At 37.7% G+C, this 18,862-nt stretch overlaps 1 protein-coding gene across 1 annotated transcript in view; it reads left to right on the top strand.

The window, feature by feature from the left end:
- Positions 1-1,216: 1,216 nt before the first annotated feature.
- RAD51B (RAD51 paralog B) overlaps positions 1,217-18,862 on the top strand; it is a gene marked incomplete at both ends in the record, with an annotated part of 422,640 nt that continues 404,994 nt past the window's right edge. Inside the window, 5 exon segments of the mRNA XM_080618204.1 lie at positions 1,217-1,300; positions 2,145-2,258; positions 6,170-6,286; positions 13,010-13,146; positions 17,837-18,049. Of these exon segments, the coding sequence (XP_080474330.1) occupies positions 1,217-1,300; positions 2,145-2,258; positions 6,170-6,286; positions 13,010-13,146; positions 17,837-18,049 (665 nt within the window).

Genomic DNA, 18,862 nt, shown 5'->3' with positions numbered 1-18,862 from the left:
TTAAAGGCCTTTTTATTTTCCCTAAGCTTAGGGCTAATTAAATACCAGGAATATTGCCTGAATAATACTTGTGAAACAGTCTTATATGCTTGAACATACATGTAGATTAGGAAGGTGTGTGCTCTAGGTTGTACTGAGCTGAATACTGTCCTGTGGAGTTTTGTTCAGTAGTGTGGAATTAATAAGAAAAAACAGGGACCAATGCAAATGGCTGAGGGCTAAGAGGAGAAGGATTCCTAGTGGCAGTGCAATCTTACTGCTATGTAAAATAGCCTTAAGGCTTATCTGAAATAATCAGGTATGCTTTAAGCAGGACTCTCAATAAATAAAATTTAACACCCTGGTGGTGTTCAAGGCCAGGTTGGGTGGAGCCTTGGGTGACCTTGCCCATGGCAGGGGGGTTGGAACTAGACGATTTTAAGGTCCTTTCCAACCCAAATCATTCTATGATTTTATGATTTTGAGTGAGTGAATATTCCACAGTTGATGCTGCCTTGGATTAGTGGTACTTTTGTTCAATTTTAAAATAATATTTACATTGTAGTTCTCATTGTTATATGCTTAGCTTTGGCCTCTGGTTTCTTTTACACTGTTGGCTAAAATGAAGAACTCTTTGTTAACTGTGTTTGTTTCATAAATTGTCACATAGAATGATATGTGTTTGACTAGTTTGACCATGTTGAGTCATGCTGAAGTATGTTTCCAGCTCTTCAGTCTTTCTGCTGTCTCCTTTCCAGGTTCTTCCTGTTCTCTTAACATCTGTCACTAATCCCGGGTCACCAGAACAGTGTGTTGTGTTCTAGCAGTATATGTTACAGGGCTAAGTACTGTGTTTATTATTTGTGTTTAGGCATCCAAAGAGAACCTTATTTCTTTCCGGTGCAGTATAGCATGAGGAGTTCTTGTTCAGTTTACCACCAAGTAATTCCAGCTTTCTTATGTCCCAAAACCACCTGTCCTGTAAACATTGCTGACTCTACTGGCATGGTCGAATATGAGGGGATATAATTTAACGTAACTGCTTTCAGAGGGATAATATAATGTAACATAGACTTACATGTATCACATTAGTTTTTGTATGAACACGTATATACACGCACACATGCAAGTGCGCCAGCTTTCCTGTTCTTTAGCAGGAGTGGGTGTAATTGTCCACATAATCATATTCTTAGCATCTTTCAAAGTTTTGTTTTGTTTGCCTTGTAGATTGGATATCATGGCTGCTAAGAAACTCAGAAGAGCAAGGTTGTCTCAGGAGCTGTGTGAAAGGCTGAGTCGCCATCAGATCACTACCTGTCAGGTGAAAGGGTTATTTTATACTTGTGGGGCAGAGGTTTCGGGGGGGGTTGGTTGTTTGTCCGGGTTTGGTTTTTATTTCTGTGTATGTTTTCGTGCATGTACTGTTTACTTTTTTGAGGTTTAATTTACAGGGAGCTTTACTTTACATAGAATAAGGGCATTGCACACTCCATCTGTCTTGCTGCCTTGTAAAAATACAGCTTTAAAATGATAGAAGCCCAGCTAAAACATTTAAACTTCTATGTACTTACTACCTTCACTTCTTAAGAGCCCAAAGTAGCTTTATTTTAGCAGGGATGTGCAGCTACTACTTGTGTGGGGTAAGACATTAATTTGTGACCACTTCACAAAACACATGTATACTGTATAACCTAGTGTGTGAACGTTCTGTGAAGTTACACTATCAGTTACGGGTTGATTCAGCAGTACGTTCTGAAATTGCTGTTACGAATGCGCCCACCTAAAGAGAGCCAAGAGGCCATATATATTTCAGTAATATGCATCACAAATGCAGGATCTAGGCCTAGGACTGCGATCTAGAAGACATGCTGTATTTTGAATGTTATTTTTAGGTACATAGAGACTTCTGTGGGCAAAAACGTGCTATTGCAATTTTATTACACAGCTCTTGAATGTTTGGTCCTTTGACTCTATGTTCTTTAAAATATAAATATAATTTCTTTTAACATACTGATACCAGAGAAAATTAGGTGAGGTATAGCATAGTAGTGTATGACATAGCACAATACATTCCATGGGTTTACCATCTTGTGTATATTGCATCAGTTTAGTCCTCAGTCTTGATTTCTAGGTTGTGGTCTCTGATTTGTTCTGTCATTTTTCAGGACTTTTTATGTCTTTCCTTCTTGGAGCTAATGAAAGTGACGGGACAGAGCTACTATGATGTGCAGAAGCTTCTTTGTAAAGTCAGCCGAGCTTGTGCTCCCAAAATGCAGACAGTAAGTGTGTGCGTGTTGATTGCATCTGGTTTTGATGCAATTTCTGGGAAAAAGCTAAACAGTGTCATTCATCTTTTTACATGGGAGGTTTGCAATGTCTCGGTTTAATTGCACAATAAAATAATACTCCTGTTTTTAAATGTAGATCTCTGAGGCACTTTAGTTTGATGCAGTGACTTTTATTAGGCTTTATAGCCTCAAGAGATTGCTGAGGCTTGCAGAATCAGTTCTGAGTGCAATAGGGAAATACGTAATTCTCTCTTACAATCCAGCATCTAAAAATTACTTCTGGTTTGAACTCTGAAAAAAAACAAACAAAAAAACAAGGAAAAAACCACAAAAGCATTGTTTAAAAACAAGCAGAGAATAAGAACGTCAGTATAAATTGGTTTTAGACGTAAAATGTGTGTCAAGAAGTGTAATGATCCTGAAGGTAACTTGAGGATTTTCCATCCATGTAAGTGAGTTGTAGTGTGGTTTTAGGCTACAGGTAGCCTAACTGGGCCAAGTGCAAGAAGGAAATGGATGTTAGGGGCAATGTAGGGGCAGGATTTTGTTTTCTTTTGAATCTGAGTGAAAAGATGTCAGAAATGGGGTCTTTTTAGAACAGAGAGTACATGGACAGTTCTGACGTGTGTCAATGCAACCTGTTTGTTTTTTCTTAAAAAATAAAAAAGCCCTGTCAAAGTTTACGATGTGTATTTGGCATAGTACCTTTGTAAAACTTTAAATTCACAAACATGCTGCGTTAAAGTTAGCAATATGCAGAATTAATATGATTTGTACTGAATGGATTAAAAGCAAGCTAATTACACATCACCATTCAATCAAATTTCTTTGCCAAGAAGCTGCAGTGATACTGAAGCTTGTCAGACAGCAGATGTCAAGGACTGTTAATACAGAGCCAGCTGAAAGACTCATAGAATCAACTAGGTAGGAAAAGACTTTAAAGATCATCAAGTCCAGCCATTACCTCAGGACTGCAAGGACCGCCACTAAGCCGTATCTCTGAGGGCCTCATCTGCACGGTTTCTGAACGCTTCCAGCTACAACCAGCTATGTACATGCATAAAATACGGAACTGTAGTTCCAGAACAGAGGATGTTGGCTATTTTTAAGGGATGTGGATTGAATCTCTGCGAACATAGGATTTCAAATGGACTTCAAATGAGAGTGACTGATGTAACATCGTGACTGATACAGCAAGAATGTTTGACGATGTCTTTGAGTAAAAAAGTAAATAGATAATAGGAGTTATAAATAAGGGGAAAATACTGTCTAGATACAATACAGGAAGCACCAAGCAAAATTTAAGAGTATGACAAGATCTGAAATAGAACTGTAATTTCTGGAAAACTTGCCTCACAGTATAAAGTACAGAGTGAAGCTTACAGGGCTTATAGGAGAAGTTAGTGAAGGGGTGACTTGATCACATGCTGAGTAGAAAAAGATAATTATATTAGATGTCTCGAGAGTCCAGCTGAACAGGATCCAGTGACTGAAAGGCAAATTAAAAAATAAATCCCTGAAATGAGAAGTAATGAGAAAATCCTTAGCAACTGACATAAGTAACATTTGAAAAGATCATCTGAGGATGTGGTAATTTTTCACTCACTTGGACTCCTGATTTAACTGTTGAATTTTACTTTATTTTTTTACTGAAAGACAGTCTGGTTCAACCCTTATTTTCTGGGTTAAATATGGAAATCGCAGGGTAAAATTTTAGAGTTCGTGTTGTTTCCATGTTCTGTGGGTTGCTGGTTTTTTTCCCAGTCTATGGGGTTTAAGTCCTGTCAGAGGTTGAACAAAAAAATTATAGAACTATGTTGCAAATAGTTCTTCATTAGTACAGTATTCACTCTTAAAGTGAACCTGAACATAAACTCTGATTGATCCTTTTGAGTGAGGTAGAATTCACTGGTTTTTGTATTGGCCTGTTCTGTGTCTCGAAAACTATTTTTCAAGTTTATTTCTCCTCAGTAGAACTGAAGAACAGAGAAGGTCTGAATGAAGTTCAAATATTACTCTAATATGCTACCTGTCATAACATAGGGAAGAACTGTAGCATAAAAAAAGGAAAGTACAAGCTATTGTCCCTCAGCTGGCTGGTAAAACTAGCTGGAAGCTTTTCTGATCAGCTTCAACAAAAATGCTTACTTGCTGGCCCTACAAGCATGGACTAAACCGTATAGGATTCAGTAGTGCGCTTATTTACCTAGCTATCGATGAATCCTATTGAGGTGCTTCCGTGGTACACTATATTCCCAGTAGACTATCTTAAGACTGGGGTAAATCTGATGCCTGCATTTCTGTAAGGCATAGAGTAATCAGGTGTTCTGGAGTGGTCAGTCATGGCAGGCTACGGGAGTACGGTGTGACAGGGCTTTGGGAATCTCTGTTATTGGCACAGGAGTCTGAAACCTTTGGGAGCTCTTAACTGTAACTACAGCAACAAGCTTTGGATCAAATCAAACTTCTGATGTTCAGGATGCTCAGTGGTTGAAGAATGTGTCAGTTTTGGCATCAGTTTTGGCATGTCTGCAAGATGTAAGCAAGACCTGTTTCTTTTGGAAACCTCATGTTCTGGTGTTTCCAGATCAGCATTTGCAATTTTTTATTTCTTCTTTTTCTGGTTTAAATTGATCCCCTGAATGAAAATAGTGCTTATGAACTGGAATTATGATCTTAATCCAGTCCCAGCTATTTTCAGTTCTATACCTGTCTTGTCTTCTTGACCAGCCTTCCTTACAAAAGTGGAAAATTATGAATGGCTTTGGGATCACCCCAGGCTTGGTCAGAGACTTGAAGTCTTTAGCAGACCTTTCTTTCAGTCAAGGTAGTTTCAAATTGGTAATTGTCGTGGTTTAAACCCAGCCACACAGCTCGTTCACTCACTCCCCCCCTTCCTCCCCCCACTCCCGGAGGGATGGGAAGGAGAATCAAAAGAATGTAACTCCCACTGGTTGAGATAAGAACAATTTAGTAACTAAAGTATAACATAAATCACTACTGCTACCACCAATAATAATAATAATAATGATAAGAAATAACAAGGGAAGAGAATACAGCACCTCACGACCCGTTGACCGATAGCTCGCCCCCACCCAGCACCGAACTAGCGCTTCCGGGTAACTCCCAGTTTACATCCTGGGCATGACGTGCTGTGGTATGGAATACCTCTTTGGCTAGTTTGGGTCAGGTGCCCTGTCTCTGCTTCCTCCCGGCTTCCCCTCCTCCCTTGCAGAGCGTGAGGCTCAGAAAGTCCTTGATCAGACTAAACATTACTTAGCAACAACTGAAAACATCGGTGTTATCAGCACTGTTCCCAGGCTGAAAGTCAAAAACACAGCGCTACACCAGCTACTAAAAGGAGAAAAAAATGACTGCCACTGCTGAACCCAGAACAGTAATGAATGTTGGCCAGGAAGTTCTTGGTTTTAGGTTTCATGCAGTGTTTTGTGTTGGTCACTAATGACATGTATAGAGTTCACTTGTTTAAAAGTTGGAATTTTACAGGTTGAAAGCAAGCCTTGTTGAATAGAAACATAGAAATCCTTTGACACATCATTATTAAAGGCTTATTATTTAATACTGTGATGAGGAAGAGACGATAAACTTTTACATTTACTCTGTGAACTATAAATGGGATATAAACATGAAGGATGATGAGGTGAGAGAGGAATACAGTTGAATATAGTAAGAGATTGCTCATTGGCAAGTGTTAAGTCATTCCAGGTTGATGAAAGCAGATGCAAGAAGTTTGCTATTTGGTTGGACTTGATGATCTTAAAGGTCTTTTCTAACCTAGTTGATTGTGATTCTATGATTTCTGTAAAAATAAAATTAAAAAAAAAGATATTTTCTGATTTGTGTATTTGCTTTCTTTTACCTTTTCCCCCCTTCTCTGGTAGGCTTATGAAATGAAACTGAGGAAGTCTGTCAATCCCTCTTCAGCCTTTTTATCTACCACACTGCATAGTTTGGATAAAGTCTTGCATGGTGGAGTGCCCTGTGGATCCCTCACAGAGGTAACTTGTTTAATATATTTTCCTGCAGTTGCACCTTATACCTGTCTTGTGACAGGTGCTTTATACACAACATACACAAAATTTTTCAAGGAGAAGAGCTTTTTCCTTTTGTTTGGTAGAGGCTGTACTTTTTTGGTGTCTGTTTCCCCCCCACCCCCTCCTCCCAGGATGTCAGATAAGTGGGAAAATGAAGGAATTAAAAAATTTGGTGACCTTTTTTTCCTTTAAAAAAGCAGAAAATTTTGCAGGAAATTTGGGAGAATTGTTGGCTGGATTTTACAGTGGGAAAGTTGCAGTGGTTTTGTGGTCAGAGCACAAGGTGCTGAATCAGGAACCTGCCCTATTCTGACTTTATGAAGTCATTAATTTTTATGAGCAATCAGGACGAAAGTGTGACGCATATAGTCATGAGAATGACTTTACAGAGCTGTAATATATAACTAATTTATGCAATAAATATATAACATTCTGTGTTAAGAAAGACTGGAATTAAAGGCTCTATTATGTGCACATTGCAACACTGCAAACTGCATATGCGTCTATAACTCTCACTCTCTGGACTTTGGATGCAGTACTACTTTTTTGCTTGGAATTTTCTTTTAAGACCAACAGACTTCTAAGACTAGAAGACTTTATCTTTTAGTGCCTGGATTTCTCTGTGGCCTTGCAGAAAGTGATAGTAACTTGCACAGTTTCTATAATCTGGAAAGACAGGTTTTGTGTAGGTGTTCACAGGAGTCACTGAGTATTATAAAAACACAAAGATGCAATATCTGGCTTAGGAATTTGCTAAAGTACCAATGGAAGTGGAGAAATGTGTATATTGGAGTGAGCATCAATAAATTTGTGCCCTATTCTGATGTTATTCTCCTTGTCATCTATTGTAGGTCCTTAGTAGAGATAGAATCCATAAGTCAGTGGATAATGGTTTTATGCAGTGAGCCATATTTGCCGCCTTAAAGTTCTGATCTCAGCTTTGCGCTTGAAATGTCTTGTGTGCCTCATGCTCTGAATTTAGATAAGTTGAAACCATCTTTTGCCATGAACATATTAGCTGTCCCTATCAAGTGCTTTTCTTTGTCTACTGTGTCAAATTACCACAGTAGAGAAGTGAGAAATTACAAAAATCTTACTCTGAGGAAAATATTTTTTCCACACCTTATAATCAAAACTAGGTTAGTTTTTATCTCAGAAAACACTTATGGAATGTGTGATGACTTAAAGCATATTAAGGTTTAAGCAACGCTGATTTTAGACTGTTAGCAGCTTCTGCTCTAGTAAACTCATAGGTAATGGAGGAATATTACTTTCTTAAGATTCTAAGTATTTCTTTTTTTATAAGATGTATATATATATATATATACACACACCATTCAGGTCTTCATGAAAATGATTAAGAAAGTATCCATGAACTTACATTGATCTGTCACAATTATTATTTTCTTCCTATTTAGACCTAGCTTTGTTGCCAATTTACTGTAAGCAAATCAGATTGGAAGAATTTAATCTTAAGATGATTACTACAAGTCTTTAAATTCTGGGAGAAAAGACTGGCTAAATTCCTTTTCATTGAAGAAGAGCAAGCTGTTCTTATACATAGCAGTGGGATATGTAGGATCCTGAGATTATAACTCTGCTGCTGTTGAGGATAGAGTCTTTCAGCAGGAGGTTAGGTTTTAGTGCCTAAAAATATTTTTATCAGTAAAGCAATGGCCGCATTAGGTGTAGTTTGACTCCTTTTATTTTGGATTATTGTTCATGCAGTCAGCTGATGAAATAGCACAGCCTTTGTTTGGAAATAAATGGTGTTCACTTGCAGCTGGTACCTGGCTTTCTGAAATTTCCATCTGGTCCACTATTCCTCAGTGGAGGCAGAGAATGGTTGTTCATGTGTTTAGGCTGCTTAAAATTCCGAGCTGTGCTTTTTAAGTTGAAATGTAGAGCCACTGCTGCATAGGTAGGAGAAAGAAGTAGAGCAGAAATGTGCTTTTTTTGTGATGTGCTGACTTGTCCTTGAGCCTGTGAATGGCTCATGAGTGGTGCCGAAAACAAGGATGTCACTCTTCTGTAGGTTAACCCAGTCTATTTTGCCTTCCTTCCTGTGGCTTGGCAATTTTGACTAACATGCCCAGAGTGTAGAAGTTTGCATTAAAGGATCCTGGAATATTTTTTCCCTAATTAAAAAAAAAAAAGCGGATGCGATCCTTTTGAATTGGAAGAGCCATGCAGTTAACTTACAAGGCTGCTGAATGTCATGAATATTTGTCTTTTTTTTCTTAATCCTAAGCATAGCTATCACTCATCTAGCAGTGCAGTCTGTCTGACCTGTTCTTGCTTGAAGACCAGGCAGAATGGCTCTGGAGCCCTGAGAGACTTAAGCTTGCCAATTGCCATGTTCATGGCGTTGCTCCAAGGGACATCCAGGAAAAGAAGTGGTTGACATGCTGGGAGTTTTACTGGAGTTAAGCTAACCTTTTAGTTCTAGGTTTTGGTTTGATGTAGTTTGATTTATTTATTTATTTATTTATTTATTTATTTGTTTGTTTGTTTTATTTGAAAGCAAGTTCTGCAAGCAGTTGACCCCAAAATATGGATGTCCAATGTAATTTTCCTGAGATGGCATAAAATACCGCTCTTTAGGAAGTAAATGCAAATGCTGAGTTTTCCAGAGCTCTGTAATTTGTAATACCTCCCAGCATGGTTGATTATCACAATACTCAGTTTTAACTTTTTCCCCAGTGTTTCCTTAAAGCATATAAATGCTTTAAAAAATGTTTGAGATACAAAAAATCTGAGAAAATGTTGCTAACTTCTTTTTTAAGAATGGTCGTACTCTGTATGTATCAATGTGTTTAACGGTAGCTGGGGAAGTGAATATATTCAAAGATAGGCTGAACTTTTGTCCACCTGTGAGTGAAAAGCACTGCAACAGGAAAGGTGTTCCATTGTAAATTTTCTTCTGACCCCCTCCCCCTCCAAAAAAAAAAAACAACCCACAAAACAAACCCAAACTTCTTTTTTTTTGTTGTGTGTGGTTGTTTTTGTTTGTTTGGGTTTTTTTTTATATTTTTTTTTTGTTTTGGTGTTGTGTTTTTTTTTGTTTTAGTTTTTGTATTCTAACATATTTTGGTTAGAAATACAGAGACCTGCCTAACGCAGTTACCTTTACTAGGTGATCTCACTAAGTGTCTGAGATGTTGAGTCTGTACAAGACATCTGGTGGATGAGCCCAGAACTGCAGGCTCTGCATCCTACCGGTAGCTTGGTCTTGATTGCCCCCTCGTACCAGTTTGACAATACTGATGCATAATAACTGTTTAATTAGAAATGTCATAGAGAGAATTAGGTAGACTCCAGGAATTAGATGACTAATTTAAGAAATTAAAGATGTCTTAAAAAAAAAAAAAAAGGAAAAAAAAAGCTTGTTGCTTATATTTAGCAGCCTTTTTAGGTGCTAAATGTGTGAAGTGTGTTGGGTGTTTCTCAGCAAAGGTAAAGGCAAAGAACAATTAACTCAGCAGAAACTGAGTTTCTAATTTAAAGCCTCGTTATGGAGACACTTAAAAGCATGGTTGCAAGAGTCATGAGATCTGAAGTAGTTGGCAGCACTGCAAGTGTTCTTTAGCATGATTGCTAGATGAAATTTTAGTAGAAAACTGTCAAGTGTCTGCTGCTGCTGCTTTGATGCTGTACTGCAGCTTGTGAAAACTTTCAGGTTGCATTCTTTTTGGATTCAAGTGATTTTGGAACTTAATAATTTAATTTGCTCTTTTGCAACTTACTGGAGCATAGCTGACCAGCAGATTACCCTTTTTTGTTATTAGACAGGTATTCTGAAATATGTTGTTTTCAAAAATATGTTGCATGCAGCAGTCACTTCCTGACTCGTGTGGCTAAATCATTGTCTTCCTGTTACTTTACCCAGCAGCGAGGGTGGTTGGAAACTTGGAATTTGAGTACATGAGCCACAGGGTTAAGACTTGTGGGGTTATCTTCTACAGCCAAAGCCGCTTGCTTTTTGAGTGACAGAGGGATTTGATTTGTGTTACACTGTTTCAGACCATTTTTTTCCCAAACCACTATTAGGGTTTGAGTTGGAACTTGAATCATAGCTGAAATTTTGTGGTCAGCTGTCAGCTTTTGGCCAGCTCCTCTGAGGAAAAATTAAAGTAATGACTTTGTGAATATTGAAGAGTTTAATCCCCTGGTAGCTGAAGAAGAATTAGCTCCTTGTGATTTTGTCCAAACCCTACAGATGTGCCAGAGAAAATAATATATAGTAATGAAAAATAAAAGTATATTTTATTAGCAGAGATAAATGAAAAACGGTTGCAGTCTTCACATTTCTATCTGGGTGGACTTGGTTTTTTTTCTTTTTTTTGCTCTTCCAGAGCAAATTTAGAATAAAACAAACTAAGCAGCCTTTTTGCAGACATTCAGTTTAAATTATGGTAGAGGAATTTCAGCTTGTTATTTTAAATGAAGATTGTAGTGTTCAGAACACTTGCTGAACCAGCATAACTACAATTAAATGTGGTAGTTTTTTAACATTGTTTACTGTGGATTATTTAAAAACCTATTTTGATGCCCTTTAAAGGAATGCTGTTGAAAGATGAAGTATTGTCTTTGGGAATACAAATTTTCTCTCAGTTCATTGGCTTGCTTCCTTATTCTACCTCATACTGTAAAATTCCCTGTCTTTCTCTGATAGGATGCTCATATCCTTGGACATTTTTACAGCATCTCTTCTGAATTAGCTGCTGCATCTGCCACTGAAATAAATGTTGTTTCCAGTGCATCTCTCAGGCAAAGCTGAAACCACAAATGTTTTATGAGGTCTCTGCACAGTTGTCTGAACATTTTAATTTAACAACTGGATTGATGCCCTCCTCTCATTAATTTCAAATCTTCTTTTTAACTAGAAACAGCTGGTAAGATTGCTTGGCTATCACAGGCTAAAGGATATGTTTTGCCTCTGCAATTTTTTTATATGCTCTGGGTTAATATTAAAATGTGGCTGCTATTGTTGATATATTTTGTAATTTAAGTACCCTGGATGGAGGAGAGATAATTGCATAAATTATTATTGACTGATGCCTGTTCTGTAATTTGTTGAATGCAGTGTGTGCTTCTAAACAAAAATCATCTAATGCTTCTCTTGCATTAAAGTTTGGAGTAGGTTGGCTGATATGGCTTGGATTTCAGACCTTGTTTAAAGACAAAAGTGATTAAAGGGATTTTAACCAACTGTTAACAGTAGCTAATGTGTAACTATAGCTAATGCATTCTTTCACTGTTTCCCTGTAAATTTTCTGTGCTCCAAGTTATGCTGCTGCTGCTTAAAACAAAACTATAAAGATACTGTAGTATCTTGTGATGAAAGGGTATTTGTACTTAAACTGTTGTGCATTTAGGATTGAAAATCAGTTTGATTTTGAGTGTCTGTTGAAAGGTTTCTTTTTTAATTTAAAAGAACAGCTCTGTTTTTAAGCCTTTGTTTTGGCAGCGATGTTTTGAGGAGGTATGCTATGTTTTGCAGTTTAACTTCCTTGGGGTGGCTTACTTTTATAGCACATTATTATTTAGTCCCTACTGGAGTCAGAATGAACTCACTACTGTCTGGTTTTAAAGTCACTTCAAGTTTGCATTTGCTGATTTTTCAGCCCTCTTAGTATTTAAGATATTATTATCTCCCTTCCCAGAAGCAGTGACAATGTTATACGGTATTTAAAGACCCACTGTAGTAGTGATGAACATGTGATTGTATGAACTCAGAGCCCAGCATTCATTTACAATCTCTGCAAGATCTGGAGTGGATAAAGAACAGCATGCTGCAGTCTCTAGTAGAAAAATCTTGCTCTCTGAAACTGTGGATCTCTTCAAACAATGTGTTCTTTTGATCCTTGTGGCTTGGATCATACTGGAACCATTTCACACAAGTTGAGTTTGCTGTATTTGCATGCGCTTAACTGCTGTAAGCTTTCAGTCAGCACAGGTGGAAGCTTAAAATTGGCAAGCTGGTCTGAACCTTAAATGGTGTTAATTCTTAAAATATGGTAATAGGAAGCTAATGTCTGTGACAAAACACATGCTACGTAGCAGAGGGTAGTTTCTGGGCAGATAAAATTTGTGTTATGTATAAATGAGGTTCATGCTGAACATTCAGTCTCTACAAGATAAGTAATGACACTTGTGATTTCTGAGGGAGACCTGGTTGTAACCAAGGTAATGATGATTCCTAAGCAGTCATTTACAACTGTGAACTCATTAGCTCTGGACTTTTTCAACTCTAAAGGCCATTGATGTCATGTGAATGTCAACTGTGAATATTCCAATTCTGCTTTATTTTAGAAGGTAGCACAGAGAAGGAGATGGAAGAGAACTAGTTGTGGCTCTGGGGAATATACTGTAAGAGGAGGATGGGGATAGGGAGCCTCAAATATGAGAGTTACATAATAAAGGATGTCAGAGAAATGAACACAAACATAACGTTGTATCTCAAGAACTACTTATTCTTCAGTGATGAGTTTGACTGCAAGGCACAGATCTGAGAGTAACTGCAAGCTGCTCTTTGTGGGCTGCATTCTCTTTGTGGCTGTGTCCTCCTTTGGTAGCTGGTAGAGCAAACTTTGAGGTGTTCTGGCTGATGGGTCTTACCTTAAAGTAGAATTCAAAATGAATGTGATATCTCTTGTTTATGTTACTGATCTTTTTTTCTTGCAGATAACTAGCCCACCAGGTTGTGGCAAAACTCAGTTTTGTATTATGGCAAGTGTTCTGGCTACACTGCCTGTAAGCATGGGAGGACTAGATGGGGCTGTTATATACATTGACACAGAGTCTGCATTCAGTGCTGAGAGGTAAGGTGCAAAATTCTAAAACACACGCTTCCAGCTTCTTTAGCACCTTTTATCTTGGAGCCTTCAGTTCTTTTCTGAGCAATAGTTAAGCATTTTTAAAGTAAATACATATGGTAATTATTAAGCATTCGTCTGATATGTGCAGTTATTCTATAGGTGACAAAAGTAGTTTACTAGAATGGTTTGCTCAACTTCCTAATTTGTATGATTAATAATAATTAGGAAGCAGATTCCAGTTGTGGAATTATGAGGTGCTTGGCACACTCTCTAATTTATAAATGATCTTAACAGCCCTGTACCTGAGATCTTTCTTTACAGTTTAGTTTGTGGAGTTACCAGGAAGGTTCTGAGGATGTAAAGGCCCGACACTTTGAGTATGAAGGAAATGGAGGTTTTTGCCTGAACAGTAGGACTGACATAGCCAGTTTTCCTTCAGATTTCTATCCTATTTCTGCTGAGTGGGGCCCCCTGCCTTTCTGCACTTCTGATTTCCTTATGCATTATCCTCTCCCCTGCATCCTTAGTGGTCATGCAGTACTATATTCCCATCCCTCTATAACATCTCTGGTTCTTCCAGTATCTCCGGCTTTTCCCGTGCAACCAAAACTGCTCATATGTGGACTTACAGTATCTTCTTACTGCTGAATGGACAGGAGATGCTATATGCTGTATCTGCTTGAGAGTTACAGATGAATGCATGTGTTGGTGACTGGTTAACTGTTGAAATAATTCTGCAGTATTTCATTAAAGGGAACTCTAATTTAGTTTACTTAGTTACCAACTTTTCTAAACCATGAGGATTCAATGTTTTTGGAATGTGTATTCCTTTGTCACTCTTTGGAATTAGTTCAAAAGTTATTAATGATGTAGGCGAGGACAAGTAGTACAGTACTTTCATCTTTGTGTAGCAAAATGGGCAGTAGAAGATCCATTGAAATAATTTATGTATTTCAGATGACTTAGTAGTTATACCCATGGCCTGAATTCAGAGTATCAAAGCAAATGTATTTGCATTGTTTAATCATTTGAAGTTATCATGGATGAGAAAGTGGAGTTTCTAATCCTGTTTTTGTTAACTTAATTTCACAAAAGTTTTAATTACTTTAACCCGAATTGTAATATAGCACAGGAAAAAGAAAAAGGGTTCAAGCAATGGCTCTGCAAAGTCTGGTGCTCCCTTCTTACATACCGCATAATTTTTATTTCAGGTCCCTGAAATGTAGATAGGGAATGCAGATAAACAGTTAAGGACCCAATGGATGAGTTAAAACTTGTTGCTTAAAAGTGAATGCTAACCAATAGAAAACAGGTGAATGTGAAAATGAAACTGCCGAAAATAGAGTAGGATATGAAAAGGACATGTGGTAAAAGTAACATTATTACTAAAGATGAGAATGTTTATGTATTAAATAATATTTAGTATTGCTTAGTTGCAAATGATAGCTATACATAATGTGTTGCAACCCCTAAGGAGCAGCACCAGCAGAGTGAGGGAAGTGCTTGTCCCCTTCTACGTTGTACCTGTTAGACTCTATGTAGATCCTGTGTCCAGTTTTGGGCTTTCAGTATGAGAAAGACTTGACAAATTGCAGGGAATTCATCAGATGTGTACCAAGGTGGTTGGGGCTGGAACACTTGCCCTTTGCGGAGAGACTGAGGTCTTGCTCAGTCTAGAGGTGAGAAGGCTTTGAGGGGGTTCTAACAGCAGTCTTCCTCTGCCAATGAGAAGGCCATCAAGATGATGGGACAGTGGTGCATGGCAGGGGGACAGCAGTCATACATTGAAATCAATTTCTGTGCTGATATATGAAGCAGTTTTTTTACCCGAAGAACAGTCAGGGATTGGAAAAGGTTGCCCAGAGAGGTTGCGCTGCTTCCATCCGTAGGGACCTCAGGCACCTTCTGACTTCATAGCTGACGCTACTTTGAACAGGATGTTACCATGGAGGTCTCCTGAGTTCTATTTCTAACCTGAATTTTCTTACAATTCTGTAATCCTGTGTTATTAATAGATGGCGAATAGAAGAGGTTTTGGTTTTGTTGTTGTTCTAAACACTGCGGTTAAGAGGGCACATACTCATTTCATGGCAACTTATTTTAAAAGGGTTGATGGAGAGAGATGTTTAGCTGGCACTATTTTTATGTAAAACGCAAATGCCTTTGCGCAAAGGCTGAGAAGGGTTTTTATCCCTGCTGCTCTTTAGGGCTGAGACTAGCAAAGTCGTGACTGTCATACTGCCTATAATGCTACTCTGCTTCTAGAAAGATACTGTATAAAGCCAGATATTTTATTTCCTTTGCTGAAAGGCACTTTTCTTCTGTCATTCTGCCTGGCAGGTCTTAACTTCAGCATAGGAGCTTTTTGCTTCCGCAATCTTTCATAGTCTTATAACTTATTCTCTAACATGACAGTTTACTTCAATCTAATAGAAATGCTGAGCAGAGTGGTCAGAATTGAGGCTGGTCTTCTAACATATACAGCTGGTTTCTGTAATTTGTATTTTTTTTACTTGAAGGTAAGAGAAAGCTGTAGCAGTGCAGACAGCATCCGTCATTCAGCTTTGTCAGAACACAGACACTAGAGCGGGTAGATGGAATGGCCATAGTAAGTCTGGAAATCAAAATTGTTGTCATCAGTTTTGTAGCAATTCAGTTCAACTCTAGCCAGCTATTAACTGAAAACACACCAGACTTATTTAGAAGGTCTGAAAAGAATTTGTTGGGTTTGCTTTTTTTTCTAGCCGTACTTCCTGCTTGTAAAAAGAAACACTACGTACAAATTTCTGTGAATCAAAGCTGAGAACAAATGGATTTTCCACCCCGTGAGCCTCTACCCTAATTTCAGAGAACATGATTAATTGTGCAAATGGAAAGACAAGGTTCTGTCCCTGGAAGTTCTGTGGGACAAGTTTGGATGTAATTTATCTAATGAATGAGATTCAGACTATTGTAACAAATTTGCTTGCTCAGGATAGGTATGTTAACATTCAAGCTTAGTGTTTTTAATTTTTAAACCACATAAAACTGATTTAAAATCGTATTTCTAAAATAGCTTTAACATTTTGGGTTTTAATGAAAGGTGCCTAAAAAACCCCATCAAAATAACCAGTAAGTTGTGCACACAGATGTCATCCACTAGATGCCACTCTTCTCAAACTAGAGGCAGTTGGATATGTCTGCTTGAAGTACAAACAATTAAGTATTTTGTCATTAAAAAATAAAATCTTCATTTTGGAAAAATACAGTGCTCAGATTGTGACTACGAGTTTCTAAGTTAAATTCTTGTACCATTTATTTAAGGACCTGGATAAAATTGCATTGTATTCAAAGGAGTCGAACCTCTTGCAACTGACTTCCAGAGAGTGAGCAGACAGTCAGCAGTTCTGAAATGTATACCATTTAATGTCCTCGATTTTATGTATAAAATCTCACTTAACTGAAAATGTTGGTGTCTCATCAGTAAATCTTTTCGTTTTATATTTTTGTGAGAGTTTTTTTCAAAGCCTAGTTTCTGAATATAAAAGTGTTTTGACAACAAATAAAAATATCCAAATTCTTCTGACTTCTTCTGGTGTTATTGTGAGTTATCTGATATGCTTCCTTAGTCTACTGTCGTAATAAATAGTAGTGTGCTTAACAATTGTAATTCATGGTTTAGAAGGGTCATGAATTTGCTAATAAGGTAATAGAGAACATTTAATCATGGAACCCCACATTCAGTTCTGTCAGTGAAGCAGCCACTTAAACTGTTCAGTCATTTCATTATTTCAAATCATATCAGTTGTACCTGTGCTATCTGAATGGATGGATGTTCAGTTGTAGCTGCCTGGCAGCTGGAGCCTCAGTCACTTTGTGACACAATGCTGATTTTTTTGGTGTTGTGTTGTTTTTTTTTGTTTTTTTTGTTTTTTTTTTTATTATGCTCTAAAAAAGTATGTATTTTTAAAGATTTTATGAGCTCTTTTTACAAATACGTAACTGGCACAATGGAATAGTTTCAATGAAAGTCTCCCAACCAAATGACCTTGTTTTTGTTTTTAAAGAGAGATTATCTGTGAAAAGATTTTCACTTTTGCAGGCATACTTTCCATGCATGTACTGCTTGTATAAGTACTTGCAGTTGAGGTGGGCTCTGTTCTTTGCAGTCCCACTTCCATATTGGCTGGATCTTGTAATAGATCTTCTGTTTGTTGTTGGCTTGTTAAATTTCTGTGGTGACACAAGGTCCACTTTATGATTTCACTGCAAGATAAAGGTGGAAGGGAAGATGGTTTGAATTACTTCTGATTAAATGAAAATAATAGTTACATATAATAATTAAAATAAGAGAATGCTTGGCCATTAAGTGGAGTCTCTCGTACAAAACTCAAAAGAACTCTGCATTCAGTAACTATAAATTTTACAATTTCTTCTATATGAGATTCTTTGTTGTTTCTTTGTGTACAGACATGTTGTGTCTTTCTCCAGTGTACCACTGACTCTTAGCATCATTAGGAAGAAGACATAGGTGTTCTGACTTCCAGTATTTCAGTTTGACTGCTAAAGTATGCTTCTCTTTTGAAAAAATTTCCAGTGTTACTTGGTATCTGCTCATCATTCAAAGGTGTGCTTGGTTTGCTTTGTGAATACTTGATGCTTGTTATCCCACATTGTTCATTTTGCGGTGTTATGTCTTCTGTTTTTCTGATAGGTTGATTGAGATAGCAGGAAACAGATTCCCTACTTATTTTGATTCAGAAGAAAAGCTGTTTTGCATGACCCGTAGCATCCACCTGTATCGAGAGCTGACCTGTGACAGTGTACTGAAGAGGTATTCTTTTCCAGAGTTTAAAAAAAAAAAAAAAGACGATTTTGACTGGATTGTTTATAACAGTATTTGTTTGATATCAAAGTTTTGTGAAGAGTAATTTATTTTTTTGGAGGCATTTTCATGTTGATAACAGCACAGTCTCCAAAGTAAAATTGCTATGGAAAGACTGACATTGCTCTTCTCATTTCATACCATATGACTAATCCAGTTGATGTTTCCTAATTTCATATAGACAATTTCTATATGATCTGATCCTGGTAAGCCTTTAAAGGGGAGTGTTCACATGACAGGTCTTGTTGAGTCTTGGATTGTGGAGTCATGTTTTCCTGAAATAGGTGTTTGCTCCTCCAAAGCACAGTTTACTTCCAGGGGCCTGGGACCCCTCCAGCAGTGGGAGGGAGGAATCGTTTAACACTTGACAGCCTGAATGCTATTATTGGCAGTCGTGTTATTACCTTATGTTAATTTGTGAACACATTTTGCAATGAGAATGAATTATGTTATATTTTAGCATCATCTTGTGTGTTTTATGTTAGCGGGAGAATTATTCTAAGAGTAACTTCTTCTAGTGCAGCTTTATTTCAGAACAGCTAATAGTGTACTATCATTGGATTAGGTTTGGCATACTGTCTTTGGAATCAGATTTGACCTTACGCATATATAGACACCAACGATTCTGGTGTTGGCAATGAGATACTGTGAGCAAAAAGGCATACTTTCAGTGTCCACTTAACTTGCTGTCTGCCACTCAGGGGTTGTACTGCATAGTGTTGCTAACCAGAAGTTCTTCCAAAACTCTCTTTCGGAGAGGTCCTAGTTTTGGTTCTGTGGCCTACTGAGCCTCAGAATCTCTTAACACATGCAGATGTTAGTGGAGGTTGTGTGAGAGGGGGAAAAAGAGGGGCT

The sequence above is a fragment of the Psittacula echo genome (genome assembly GCF_963264785.1).
Source record: "Psittacula echo genome assembly, chromosome: 5".
Classification (NCBI taxonomy): Eukaryota; Metazoa; Chordata; class Aves; order Psittaciformes; family Psittacidae; genus Psittacula; species Psittacula echo.
This window is presented reverse-complemented; position numbering and strand designations above follow the sequence as displayed.